Source organism: Drosophila persimilis, unplaced genomic scaffold (assembly GCF_003286085.1).
Source record: "Drosophila persimilis strain 14011-0111.01,24,50 unplaced genomic scaffold, DperRS2 tig00000431-arrow-pilon, whole genome shotgun sequence".
In the NCBI taxonomy this organism is placed as follows: domain Eukaryota; kingdom Metazoa; phylum Arthropoda; class Insecta; order Diptera; family Drosophilidae; genus Drosophila; species Drosophila persimilis.
Genome location: NW_020825312.1, coordinates 5627939 through 5642266, shown reverse-complemented (window position 1 = coordinate 5642266; position 14328 = coordinate 5627939). Strand labels below are relative to the sequence as shown.

Genomic DNA, 14328 nt, shown 5'->3' with positions numbered 1-14328 from the left:
GTCCGACCTCAGCCCCGATCCCTGATGAAGCAAAGGAGCTTCCGACTCCAGCCCCGATCCCTGATGAAGCAAAGGAGCGTCCGACTCCAGCCCCGATCCCTGATGAAGCAAAGGAGCGCCCGACTCCAGCCCCGATCCCTGATGAAGCAAAGGAGCGTCCGACTCCAGCCCCAATCCCTGATGAAGCAAAGGAGCGTCCAACTCCAGCCCCGATCCCTGATGAAGCAAAGGAGCGTCCGACTCCAGCCCCGATCCCTGATGAAGCAAAGGAGCGTCCGACTCCAACCCCGATCCCTGATGAAGCAAAGGAGCGTCCGACCTCAGCCCCGATCCCTGATGAAGCAAAGGAGCTTCCGACTCCAGCCCCGATCCCTGATGAAGCAAAGGAGCGTGCGACTCCAGCCCAGGATGGCACCTCGCCTCCACGTCCGTTCATCACGGATAGCGAGCATGTGACTCCGACTGAGACTGGGATTACCGTCAGGTGGGTGGAGGTGAGCGGCTTCCCACGGAAAATCACCGAGAAGATCCTGAAGTCATTCCACTCCGTGGGCACAATTCTGCGGATGCGCGAGACCCCGGAGGCTATCCGTCTACGGTACTCCGACCGAATGGGGCTCTATGGGGCCATGCAGCTCAATGGCAAGCGCATTAGCGGCTATCAGTTGGTCGTGAAGCCTCTTCTAGGGGATCCCCAGGGGACGGATCCCATCGTATATCCTACGAAGCCGCAGTTTCCGCACATGCACTGTTCGTGGACCCAGCGGATTGTGGACTGGAAGGAAAAATTACAGATACGCTTCGGTTTCGTCTTCTTTTCGTTGTTCGCAATTCTTTTGTGGTGTATGATGTCCATTGCAAAGGTGGGGAAGGTGCTAAAGTGGTTCTACAATCGCTTCTACATCCCAACACTCAAAGGGAAGTTTCTCAGTGGAGACCATCCCCCCACAGATGATTAACCAGAAGACAAAGGATCATCTGCGAAGGAGCCGTCCGCAAATACGAAATACGAATTCCATTTTAAGTTAGTTGCGTTTTATATACTATTATATGACTTATTTATCTTGAAACTATCTAACACTTAGCATCAAACACCGCCTCCTCCGGTATCTTACCCGAACGCTTCCACCCAGGCCTCCACAGGCCCTGCATCTGTCGCTGCTGCACAATGCTGATACAATCTGTATGTATACATCCGCCCAAAATGCTATTGATGGATCAACAAACACACGTACACGCTCTTGTAAAATATTAAAATGGATCGAAAAATATTCTTTACTTGACACCTGGATTCTTTCTGCTCCCCTGGATGTGTCCTGTCTCTCCTGTGGCAAATCAAAAGAGCAATTCCCTTTAATTTCCCTACGAGAGCTTACCCGCATCCAGCCACAGCCCCATTCCCGGGCGAGTAATGAAAAAGTTAGAAAGTAAAATGCACGCTCGGATGCCAAGTGGCAGTCCAAATTAACAGCTAATTACGTGCAAATGAGAAATTCCAGAGGCGAGGACGGTCAGGCGGTCTGACAGACAAGAATACAGACATACAGACATACAGGCGCGACATACAGACGAGAGGCAGATGGTGGGAAAGGACAGACAGACGAAGCAGGCATCCAAACACGTACACGCCCCAAAAAGACAGAGAAACGATGTTCGGGAGAGAGCAAAAAGTCAAACATTATTTGAATACGAAATCGCCCTTGAAAAGGGTTTCCAGCAAAGGGAAAACAAGGAAAAACAAAAAAAAAGGAGCGAGTGGGTAAAAAAGCAAACAACCAAATCCATCCTTAAGCCAAGCCAAGGATCTGAGGCGACAAATTAGTCAATGGCGTCGACGTCGACACTAAAAGCGTTATGATTGAGCAAGGACCCGGACAACCGGCAGCCGGCCACTGGGTCCGGGCATCCGACCAAGTCTGGAACTGAACCCCCCTGGGTTTACTCAGTTCATAACAATACTTTGTTGTTTTGTTCTGTTTTGTTGTGAAGCGAACATTTTACATCCCTTGGGTCAGTCAGCAAGTAAGTGGTCGCAATTAAAATTCAAAGAGCACAGTGCATTTTCCGCTCGCATCCGCCAGTCACCGCGCAGATTTCTAGTAGCTGTCCCTGTCCCTGTCCCTGTCCCTGTCATAAGATAGCCGCACCAATCCCCACACGTAGCAAGTGGCAGCCACCGTTTTCACCGCTGCGACAAGCCCTCTGCATAATTACATGGTCAATTGTGTGCAACAAATAACAAGGCATTAGGGAGGACCGAACCGGAGCAAAAACCTACGAGTATCCACAGCTTGGCAGCCACTCCTCGGCAACAGGGAAAAGGAGCCTCGGCGAATGTTTTTAGCCAACAGAACAGGAGCTCCTGCTCCTTTGCGGGCATTTGCATTCCCCGGATCCAGCTTAGTGTTAGTATCTTATCGAGTTTGCCAAATTAACGACTCAAAACGCATTTGCATTCGGTCCAAGCGTGCAGCAGCTTTGCATTCTTTAGTTATTTACATTTTACATTGTTTGTTTTTTCTTTCGTTGTTTTTCTGCTGTCACACTAGAAGTTTCTATTGCATAATAAAAACCCGTCTGGGCCCAAATATCATATCCGAGAAGCACGAACCAGTGCAATCCGATGCGCTCGTCATTGAGAAGGATCCCGCCTGTGGATAAGGATATTATGAAAACCCTCATTTAAGGAAGGGTTGAGAAGGTTATCAGAACTTCGCAATCTGTGATCGGCCACTAAGAAGTCGCCTCCTTAATGGCCGTACCATAGATGCTGCATTAATAAATGCCGAAAATAATGGACACTCCCGGTTAATTAGCTGACATTTGGTGAATACTTCGCTTGAAGAAAGTGCGAACCCGCCCAAGGCTACTGGTTCGCAGTCTCAAAGTCCCAAAGTTTACGACGCCACCCGGATTGCACCTGCAAGGGCACCCTGGACTCGGTGGACTGTCTGATGTGCCAAAAAATCAAATACCAGCCATGGCAACGCAGACAAAGACGACGACCGGCCGGGCAGACGCAGACGCAGACGTACCGTGAACCAAAAATAATGAACTCCAAATGAAGTAAAACAGAATGAAAATACAGTTTCAATTATTCATATTTCATTAGTGAACGACGGTGTTCCGCATCAGCAAGGGGAGATGAGGCGGCAGGTAACAGTAATGGTAAAGGCGTGGCCATATAAAATTTATAAAAATCAAAGTAAGCACTGTGAATGGTGGGTGGGGGGAGTAGATAGGGAAGGGGGGGAACAACAAGGCAGGGCGTTGGAAACAAATCATTATTTTTCTTGGCATGAGCAGCTAGGAGAAAGCAAGAGGAGCAGCAAGGAGCACCGGCGTCATCATTTAGGCCAGGGCACATTGATGAATGAAGTGCGTAGTGGTTGAAAGGCCAAAGGGCAGGACGCATTAAAAATGCACACGCAATCAGAAAATTCCTCACGACGGACTCATAAAGCGACTCCTGGCTCCGACAACCCGACAAACCCGTCGACTCCAACTCCGACTCCGACTCCGACTCCAACGCCGACTTCAGGTGATGGATCAGCAGCTACAGATGAGACAGACGACTACAGAATACAGAAGCACCCGGAGAAGTAGCCGGAGCAGCAGTTGGGCTAATGAGTGAGTCGAAGTGTGCTACACTCCCCCCATCAAAAGTCATAGGCCCTTTGAGCCGGGCCTCGTCGGTGGCAATTTATAATTTGTTTGAGGGCTTTCAGCGGCCTTTCAAGGCAATTACCCAGTGCTGCTGCCGTGGTTAGGATGGGTTCCGACAGCACCTTCGCAACGTTTCGGGTTGACTTCGAGCCTATCCGCTGAGCATGGGTCCGGTCCATCCGCTTACTAGGTCAACCCGACCTTCCCCGTACCCGTACCCTTTCCCGGGACCAAGTCATATATTACAGCGCCTGCACCTTGGAGCGCGGCGCTTCGCTCCACATAGCATCGCATAGCATCGTCGGGGATATTTTCTTTGACACGGCCAACATTCTGGCACGTTCGCATCGAGCAAACACCCATCGAGAGCTCGTGTATGTGCTTGGTCTGCGGCTGTTGATGTTACGGATGTGCTGACCCACAGATACGAGTATGCACAGATTTTCTTCCGTTCGCAGAGGTACTTTCGCTCTTTCCGCTTGGTATTGGATCTGTGGGCAAGGATGATGCTGAGGCTGAGGTTGAGCACGGCGATGATGATGGTACACTTCCATACAAGGCATTGTAGATTTGTATTAAAATTCAAGCTCTTTCATGTTATTAATATTCCATTGCGTATTCGCGCGAGAATATATTCCATTTTTAATAACACGAAACTTTATGAAAATTTTATAAATAAAAGGCACGAGCTGAAGAAGAAGCAGGAGCCGGAGGAGAAGGAGGAGGAGCAGGAGCAGGAGGAGACGACGGAGCAGCAAGAGAAGCCGTAGCTGGGTCCATCGCTGGCGTCAGAAAAAGAAAGCTCAAAAGTCAAAGCAAACACAGGGAAAAGTCACTGGGGCGAGCGAGAACTGTGGGATTCCCGGACTTGAACTCGACTCCGACTAAAGGGAGTCCCATGAAGAGGGGTAGAGTGGATGGACTCAGTTGGAGCGTCGGAGCGGGTGAACCGAGGGTGTAATTGCGCAATGAACCCAGCAGGAACGGTGGCCGGAGTAGAACAGGAGCAGGAGGAATCACACACAGAAAAAGAAACAACAAAGAAAAAACAATTGAAATGTGAATATTAAATATACGAGTACGAGCACCAGATGCCCTCCGCCCACCGTCTTCCCCATATCTCTGCCATCTCCGCTGCAGCACCTTGCATATGGCGGAGGCACACCCACATCCATACCCACACCACAGCCATCCACCACCCACCGTTTGGCGTCAACTCCCCGCGGCGTCATTGTGTACACTTGTAGGAGGCAACGGGAAATCCCATTTGATGGCATTTAGATGGGATCACTGATTGATGTTACGGGCTTTCCACGCTTTCCACGCCCCTTTCCTGGCTAAAAGTTTTCGGAGAGTCGATTCGTAAAGTCCTGGTGGACTCTTGGTCGAAAAGAAGGTATACTTAACTTGGCTAAAGATAAGCGGAATACTTGCGTAGATCTTAAGGGTATTATGCAGGAAATCTTCATTCCGGTAGATACGCTTTTGATAGAAACAGAGTCGAAGGAAGCAAAGATTGGAACTGTTCTAGCTATCGAACTTCCTAAGAGATCAATAGATTAAGATACGTAGATTGTTCAATACGGTTAATCGGTTATCTTAATGGAATAAGGATTAAGATTAATTTCAATCTCGTTCACGGCCATTTCTAGATGCTCATATTACAGACACTCGTTCCATTTAGTTGGTGAGTATACAGAATAATGGCAACAAGGTCTAAGCGAATCTCCGCTATCGGTCGACTGACATCATTGATTTCATTGGAAAAAGGTTGGGCGAGAACTCCAGCTAACTTTTCGCTCATCTGCACTATCGAATTCCCCGTAATTCTTGGCCTTATACCGGAACTTCTGATGATAAGTCCCTCCCGGGTAGGGAGCACAGCCCCCGATTACTTGTAATGCATGCAACGAGGCACATTAATTAAATAAAAATTGATTTTCCAAGCGCATGAAATGCAATCAACGACCAGGCTTCAAGTGGGCCCATCTCCGTCGCTATGGGATGGAGAACTATACCGAGAGCATGTGGCCTGGATCCTGTCTCTACTCTCTGCGCCCCTTCTCCGTTCCAGCCCCCTGTCAAATGTAGTTAACAAAGTGTACGCTTTTTCCGCCTGTGTCCCACTCTACTGCTCTGCTATTTTTTGTGCGGCTTTTTCACTCGGTGCGGATGCTGCTGCGTCGTATGCATAAGTATATAATGTGCAGCTGGCTGGACATGGATGGTGCCAGTATCCATGGTTGGGTTGGGTTTGGACCCTGCGCCACGTCCATGGTAGCCATGGTGCCGGGCACCCGCTTGTTTCGCCTTTTATCCATTTGGCCACAACGGCGGCAATGAGTTTAATGTGCGCTGTCGCTTTTTGGCCGTATTTAAACCACAGCAAGTCATCAGGCAAATTGAATTTTCAACGTATGGTCGCACATTGCGTTGCACCACTCCGTGGCACCACGACACCACTCGCCTGGTCTTCTCTATCTCATTTTCCCTCGCCATCGCTGGATCTGCGCTTCGGTCCATCCAATAGTGATCCAGCTTTAAGGCTTTGGGTCTGTGTCCGTGTCCGTGTCCATGTCAGTGGCAGCATAACATTTCCATCTCTCTCTTGTCAGCTCGGTCAGCGAGTGTTCGTCTCCCTCTGTGCCCTCTATAGACCACTCTCTTTACCACAGTCGCTTTCTTCGTTTCTCGTTACAAAATTACCCACGATAAAAATTGAATTACTTCATCGCCGTCGTCGTCGTCATCGTCGTCGTCGTCGTGTTCCAGCTCCCTGGGAAGAAGGGGCATTGTCAGTGCAAAGTGTTATGCTTACTCTTGACGCGGCCATGGCCCTGCTCCGCCGACTACTTAGAAGATACTGAAACTGTCGCCAGGCCTGGCTGGGCGTAGTCCTCCTCCCAGTTCTGGTCCTGGTCTCGGTCTCGGTCCTCCTGCTGGCTGGTGCCTGTCCTGCGTGTATGTGTGTGTGTGTGACTTGGTCTAATGATAAATGAGCTGCAATGGATGACAGCGAATCAACTTAAGTGTATTGCTCTGCTTCACTCTCCCATCCTCCCACTCGGAGTGCCGGTCCAGAGAGTACTCACAGAGCCTTCTCGCTAACTCCCTAACTGTACTTCTGGCCGGGAGAGCAGGCCCCCCATCTTCCCAGAATGCCAGCCAACAGCCAATGCACTTTCCCCTCGGCGCTTTTTTTTCCGTGTTTGCGCTTCACTTGAAAATTCCGGGGTACACTAAATATTTACATAGGAAAAAACTTGGCAAGTGTAAGTGAGATGCTTTAAGGAGCACTGGGCGGAAAACTTGCGGGAGTTCCACCACTCATTATGAGGGGGGCAGGACTAAGGCGGATAAAAACAGGAATATTCAGTAAATTTGACGGAACTTAAGTGGGGTTATCCGGAAAGAAGCGGCAAACCAGCAGTTGGAGCAGCTTCAGATTCATCTCATACTAACGGCTTCGAGCCGATAGCGGCTCAGCAATAATATTTCCTGGCTTTCGCTGCTATTATAGATGTAGTGACCTTAGCCAATTCAGATGAAGATATTGCTCCGTCATTGCCAGCTCATGATTCTGCCATGTACGCTTAATCCACTTACTAGACGTTCTTATAGTATTATAAGGCTGGCAACGGGCACAATCAAACAAAATCCTTCTCAGAATCAAACATGTCTGGAAAATAACACAGTCCCAACAAGTGACTAAGACCGCGAAAAAGTACACAGCTGCTGCAATGATTGCACCGACAGTGGATGCTTAATACCATTTTTTTTAATCAAATTTGTCTAAAAAAAACTTTTTCTTGGGTTTCCAGAGGAGGGCTAGATTGCTTAGACTGCTGCAAGCCATTGGCAATGGAAATTAAGCTCGGTCTGACACGGTACCTCTTATATACCTACTAAATAGAGAAAACGAGTTCATTAAATCAGTCATTGCATTCAAAGATTTAATCAAGAAATGGGAAGGGTATGGGCAACCGGCAGAACGGCCCAGAAAATACAACGCATGCATGGGTCCACCCCTTTTGCCTAATAATATAAACCTTGAAGACGAAAAGCCGCACTCTCTCACTAACACCTACTAGGCAGTGTGACAGAAAGTGGACGGGAGTAAACGTAAATTGAAAAGAGTGCAACGAAAGAGACCACTGCAAACAATTTCGTAGTGTAGAGCTCAGAATACACTGAGAATAATATTGGGATCCATCATATACTTTATGGGGTTTGACATGCATCCTCATCGGTGTTACACACACCACACCACATCCCCCACAAAACTTATATATGTGGGGTTCTTTTTTTATTTAAGGCTTAATAGTTAATTTTGTAGTTAATGTTCAATAAATATGGGGTAAATATATCTCTTTACCGTCGTTAGGTTTTTTTGTTAACACACGCTCGCGTTGCCGTCGTGGTTTTTTCGTCTTCCGTTCACCGTCGTTTCTTTTAATGGGATGCCCTCTTCGTTGCTCGTCGTTTTCTAGGGATGGGATCATCATTTCTATCATCGTTGCCGCTCGGTGTGTTCGGTTATGATTTGCGTACGAAACTGTACACCAACCCATATATTTGTATACAATATACATGCATATATCCCTAAACTCTTCGAGTAACGCATAAACGTTTGCATGGACTTCAAGATTTATTGATGGAAAGAAAATTTATTTTTTATATAGTACAATAAATTAGAAAAGAGGACTATTTATAGATAGAATATCATTGCCAATACAATTGATGCTGAGATTATTATGTGGATAATACAGATTTGATTCCCCGTCCAGGGAGATGTCGATCACATTCCCTTACTTCTCCAGGCAGCGAGCCTCGTCCTTGGGCACACAGCTCTGTTCCAGCCAGTCGAATCGCTTCTTTTTGTCGCAGCGCAGGTGCACGAACTTGTGCTTCTCAGAGGAACTCTTCACCTCACAGCGGTAGTATTTCTTGCAGTCACGGACATCAGGGAAGACGTCCTCCTCGTTGCAGTCCTCCTCGTTCTTCAGTTTCTTGATGATGTTCTTCACGTACTTCTTCTTTTCCTTTGAGCTCAGCTTGTCCTCGTCATTCTTCTCATCATCCTTGGACTTCTTCGACTCGCTGTCCTTTTCTTCCTTTTCCTCCTTTTCCTCCTTGGAATCTTTCGACTTTTCCTTCTCCTGTTCTTTCTTCTCTTCGCGGGAACTGTCCTTCTCAGCGGAGTTGGGCTTCTTCTGCTCCTGCTCCTTGGACTGGTCTTCGCCTGACTTCGGCTTGTCCTTTGGTTTCTCGCCAGATCCCTTGTTGCTCTCTTCGACAGAGGCGTTCTCGCTGGATGCAGCTCCACCTGATGGGGGTGCAGGGGCAGCCTGCTCTACGCTCTCGACAGCTTCGGGGCTATTGTTGCTGGGCTTCTCTGGTCGCTGCGGACTCGCTGGTTCCGGACTGGTAGCGGGGGCTTGAGTAACGGTGACTGGCTTACGAGTTGTGCGCCAGCTGTTTACCCAGTTCTGCCAGTTCGGCCAGAATGGAAGTGGCCGATTGGGTGAGGTGGGCTGGGAATTGCCATTGTTGGGTCCTTCAGCCTTATCGGTTTGTCCTGGACGATGTGGGCCCAATGGCCAGAACGGCAGCTGCGGAATTGGGCGGAAAGTTGGTCGAGTCTGGCCTGGCAGAATAGGATCGGCAGTCGAAACAGCCGGAGCGTTAGGATCAGCTGGAGTACCAGGAGCAGCAGTCGAAACAGCGGGTGCGTTGGGAACTGCTGGAGCACCAGGAGCAGCCGGGGTACCAGGAGCGGCAGTTGAACCAGGGGGAGCGTTGGGATCGGCAGGAGTACCAGGAGCAGCAGTCGAAACAGCGGGAGCGTTGGGATCAGCAGGAGTGCCAGGAGCGGCAGTCGAGCCAGCGGGAGCGTTGGGATCAGCAGGGGTACCAGGAGCAGCAGTCGAAACAGCCGGAGCGTTAGGATCGGCAGGAGTACCAGGAGCAGCAGTCGAAACAGCGGGAGCGTTGGGATCAGCAGGAGTGCCAGGAGCAGCAGTCGAAACAGCCGGAGCGTTAGGATCGGCAGGAGTACCAGGAGCAGCAGTCGAAACAGCGGGAGCGTTGGGATCAGCAGGAGTGCCAGGAGCGGCAGTCGAGCCAGCGGGACCGTTGGGATCAGCAGGGGTACCAGGAGCGGCAGTTGAACCAGCGGGAGCGTTGGGATCGGCAGGAGTACCAGGAGCAGCAGTCGAAACAGCGGGAGCGTTGGGATCTGCTGGAGCACCAGGAGCAGCAGTTGATCCAGCGGGAGCGTTGGGATCAGCAGGGGCACCAGGAGCGGCAGTTGAACCAGCGGGAGCGTTGGGATCGGCAGGGGTACCAGGAGCAGCAGTCGAAACAGCGGGAGCGTTGGTATCAGCAGGAGTGCCAGGAGCGGCTGTCGAGCCAGCGGGAGCGTTGGGATCAGCAGGGGTACCAGGAGCAGCTGTCGAACCAGCGGGAGCGTTGGGATCGGCAGGAGTACCCGGAGCGGCAGTTGAACCAGCGGGAGCGTTGGGATCAGCTGGAGTTCCAGGAGCGGCTGTCGAACTGGCGGGAGCGTTGGGATCCAGAGGAGCATTGGGGTCCAGAGGAGCATTAGGATCCAGTGGTGCGTTGGGATCGGCAGGAGCTCCAGGAGCGGCAGTCGAACCAGCGGGAGCGTTAGGGTCCACAGGAGCATTGGGGTCCAGAGGAGCATTAGGGTCCAGTGGAGCATTAGGGTCCAGTGGAGCGTTGGGATCAGCTGGAGTTCCAGGAGCGGCTGTCGAACCGGCGGGAGCGTTGGGATCTAGAGGAGCATTGGGATCCAGGGGTGCGTTGGGATCGGCAGGAGCTCCAGGAGCGGCTGTCGAACCAGCGGGAGCGTTGGGATCCACTGGAGTTCCAGGAGCGGCTGATGAACCGGCGGGAGCGTTGGGATCTAGAGGAGCATTGGGATCCAGGGGTGCGTTGGGATCGGCAGGAGCTCCAGGAGCGGCTGTCGAACCAGCGGGAGCGTTGGGATCTGCTGGAGTTCCAGGAGCGGCTGTCGAACCGGCGGGAGCGTTGGGATCCAGAGGAGCATTGGGGTCCAGAGGAGCATTAGGATCCAGTGGTGCGTTGGGATCGGCAGGAGCTCCAGGAGCGGCAGTCGAACCAGCGGGAGCGTTAGGGTCCACAGGAGCATTGGGGTCCAGAGGAGCATTAGGGTCCAGTGGAGCGTTGGGATCAGCTGGAGTTCCAGGAGCGGCTGTCGAACCGGCGGGAGCGTTGGGATCTAGAGGAGCATTGGGATCCAGGGGTGCGTTGTGATCGGCAGGAGCTCCAGGAGCGGCTGTCGAACCAGCGGGAGCGTTGGGATCTGCTGGAGTTCCAGGAGCGGCTGTCGAGCCGGCGGGAGCGTTGGGATCTAGAGGAGCATTGGGATCCAGGGGTGCGTTTGGATCGGCAGGAGCTCCAGGAGCGGCTGTCGAACCAGCGGGAGCGTTGGGATCCGCTGGAGTTCCAGGAGCGGCTGTCGAAGCAGCGGGATCGTTGGGGTTTACCTCGCCAGGAGCAGCGGTTGATCCTTCTGGTGCGTTGGGGTCCAGAGGAGCATTGGGATCCAGGGGTGCGTTGGGGTCAGCAGGAGATCCAGGAGCGGCAGTCGAAGCAGCGGGATCGTTGGGGTTTACCTCTCCAGGAGCAGCGGTTGTTCCTTCTGGTGCGTTGGGGTCCAGGGGAGCATTAGGATCCAGCGGTGCGTTGGGATCAGCAGGGGCTCCAGGAGCAGGAGTCGAACCAGCGGGATCGTTGGGGTTTACTTCTCCAGGAGCAGCGGTTGTTCCTTCTGGTGCGTTGGGGTCCAGAGGAGCATTGGGATCCAGCGGTGCGTTGGGATCAGCAGGTACTCCTGGAGCAGGAGTCGAACCAGCGGGATCGTTGGGGTTTACCTCTCCAGGAGCAGCGGTTGATCCTTCTGGTGCGTTGGGGTCCAGAGTAGCATTGGGATCCAGCGGTGCGATGGGATCGGCAGGAGCTCCAGGAGCGGCTGTCGAACCAGCGGGAGCGTTGGGATCCGCTGGAGTTCCAGGAGCAGCTGTCGAAGCAGCGGGATCGTTGGGGTTTACCTCGCCAGGAGCAGCGGTTGATCCTTCTGGTGCGTTGGGGTCCAGAGGAGCATTGGGATCCAGGGGTGCGTTGGGGTCAGCCGGAGATCCAGGAGCGGCAGTCGAAGCAGCGGGATCGTTGGGGTTTACCTCTCCAGGAGCAGCGGTTGTTCCTTCTGGTGCGTTGGGGTCCAGGGGAGCATTGGGATCCAGCGGTGCGTTGGGATCAGCAGGGGCTCCAGGAGCAGGAGTCGAACCAGCGGGATCGTTGGGGTTTACTTCTCCAGGAGCAGCGGTTGTTCCTTCTGGTGCGTTGGGGTCCAGAGGAGCATTGGGATCCAGCGGTGCGTTGGGATCAGCAGGTACTCCTGGAGCAGGAGTCGAACCAGCGGGATCGTTGGGGTTTACCTCTCCAGGAGCAGCGGTTGTCCCTTCTGGTGCGTTGGGGTCCAGAGGAGCATTGGGATCGATGGGTGCGTTAGGATCAACAGTAGATCCTTCGGGCGCATTGGGGTCCAATGGTGCATTAGGATCGATTGTTGTGTTGCTTCCATCAGAGCCGGGAGACAGAGTTGTCTCAACAGGCGCGTTGGGATCCCAGGAAGCATCGGTGGTAGTGTCCTCGGGAATGACTGATATGGTGGACTCCGGGTCTAGGGGCAGCTCGGACCATGCCGTTTCTGTGGTTGTTTCCGTGATGATGGTTGTCTCAGCAGGAGCTGTGGTTGTCTCAGCTGGAGCCGTGGTCGTCTCAGCTGGGGCTGTGGTCGTCTCAACTGGAGCTGTGGTCGTCTCAACTGGGGCTGTGGTCGTCTCAGCTGGAGCAGATGATCCTGGACCCTCAGTGGAGATCACTTCGGGGGTGGCGTTGGAGGCAACGACAAGCGGGGCAGATTCACTCACGGCGGCCGGACTGTCGGTGATCGTCACCATCTTCGCAACAGCCGCCGTGGGTGCCTCTGCGTCCGACTTGATGGGCTCGCAGATCTCGATGCCATCGGTGACGCAACGGGTGCTCGTCTGGCAGGCAATGACGGCGCCCGTGGTCAGATCGTCCACGCAGATCTGGTAGGTGAGAGGTCCCACGCAGACAGCCGACTTGCCACCGCACTTGAGGACGGCGGCGGCTCCTCTTGCCTGGTGGTTTGCCACTAGGGCTGTAAGCTGGAAGAGAGATGCAGAAGAGGGGCGGGAGGTTAGTCGGGCTGCGATCTCGAAGGGAGTCGGTGCACTGTTCGTCGCAAGTCATGGCGGAGACTCGGGACCGCAACAACTACACATTGGGTACGTTTCACTTGCATAGGATACTTTTGAGTTGTCGCTGATTGATTTGAACGTTATCCAAAGTATCAAGAATCCCGGGAGCTAAGGTTAGTTCGGGTTCGTTTGGGGTTCGATTTAGCGGGGTTGGGTTGGGGTTTGGTGTTTGTGTTTTTCGTGGCGTGTATCGAGGCATATCCAAGTGCCACACCGAAGTTCCAATAGAAAATTTATACGACTCGTCAGCAAAGACAGAACAGCAAGCAACAAAAAAAAAATATCAAATAAAAAAATAATTCCATCTTGGCACTTGGAGCCGATGAAGCGATCGATCAACATGATGCGGGCTCTGCGGATATGATGGATTGCTGGTCGCGACTTTGGGATTATGCAATTACCACAAGTAAGACCAGAAGTCTGGTCGATCGGTTCGTTGTCATCGTCGTCGTTTGATCCGTTGGGTTCGAATGAAAGATCGTTACTATCCTCTGTACGCCTATCTGTCGCGCTTTTATGCAAAATCTCCGGCGTATCTTTGTTCCGTTCCGGCGAAATCTTCTGTGACGCTAGCCAAATAAACGATAATCGCTTGTTTGCCCCTGATAAGCGCAGCTAAACCAATTTATGATATTGCGGAGTAAGATATTCCATTCTGGCTACCCAAAAAACATAGAGAAAACTCCAACGTATCTGTGGTATCAGTGCTCCAGGCAAGGGACTCGAACTGCTCAAATGAGGTCGAAGGGCCCAAATTCTCAATGGTAAAGGCGATGTGATGTTATGTGATGTGATGTGCTGTGACCACCCGCCTTGATGTGGTCTTCTGATCACGCACTTTTCCGCTGGGTCCATGAATCACTCCCCTTATCGAGTCAGAAGAGTTAAACGATAATATAGTTCTCGGGAATCTGTTTTGAATGCCAAATACGTAATCTTAATCTTGGCCAGCTAACGTCAAGGTAAATGTTGATAAAACGGGCTGCGCATTTCCGTTGACTAGCGTCTTTGCTTTATTTGCCCCAAACCAAAGATACGAGTAAATACACAAAAACACAGGGTACGGAACATATTCGTTTTTCTGGATTTTATTTGACACTATCCCATCCCATCCCATTCAGAAGCGTTCCTCAGATGTGATGTGATGTGATGGGGTCATACCAGAATGCATTTTCATCGTCAGACCCCGTTCATGACGCAGCCAGTCTCTTGCCCTCTTCTTTGCGAGCATCTAGATAAGAATTGAGTACACGTATTTCGGTAGCCCCAAACAGATAACCCTTCAGCTATGATCTGCTGTCCAAAATGCACGTCACTTCGGACTCGTCCT

General features: G+C 51.8%; 2 protein-coding genes across 2 annotated transcripts; one reads left to right on the top strand and one right to left on the bottom strand.

The window, feature by feature from the left end:
• The first annotated feature begins 220 nt into the window (after positions 1-220).
• On the top strand, positions 221-1231 carry LOC113566040. Its single transcript, XM_026989850.1, has 2 exons — positions 221-1024; positions 1086-1231. The coding sequence occupies exon 1, from the start codon at positions 567-569 to the stop codon at positions 957-959; it is 393 nt and encodes a 130-aa protein (XP_026845651.1). The 5' UTR covers positions 221-566; the 3' UTR covers positions 960-1024; positions 1086-1231.
• Positions 1232-8295: 7064 nt separating this feature from the next.
• Positions 8296-13469, bottom strand: LOC6596959 (collagen alpha-1(I) chain). Its single transcript, XM_026989635.1, has 3 exons — positions 13400-13469; positions 9435-12905; positions 8296-9278 (listed from the first exon to the last, which is right to left on the bottom strand). Exons 1-3 carry the CDS (start codon positions 13439-13441, stop codon positions 8475-8477), a joined length of 4317 nt encoding a protein of 1438 aa, XP_026845436.1. The 5' UTR covers positions 13442-13469; the 3' UTR covers positions 8296-8474.
• Positions 13470-14328: the final 859 nt, after the last annotated feature.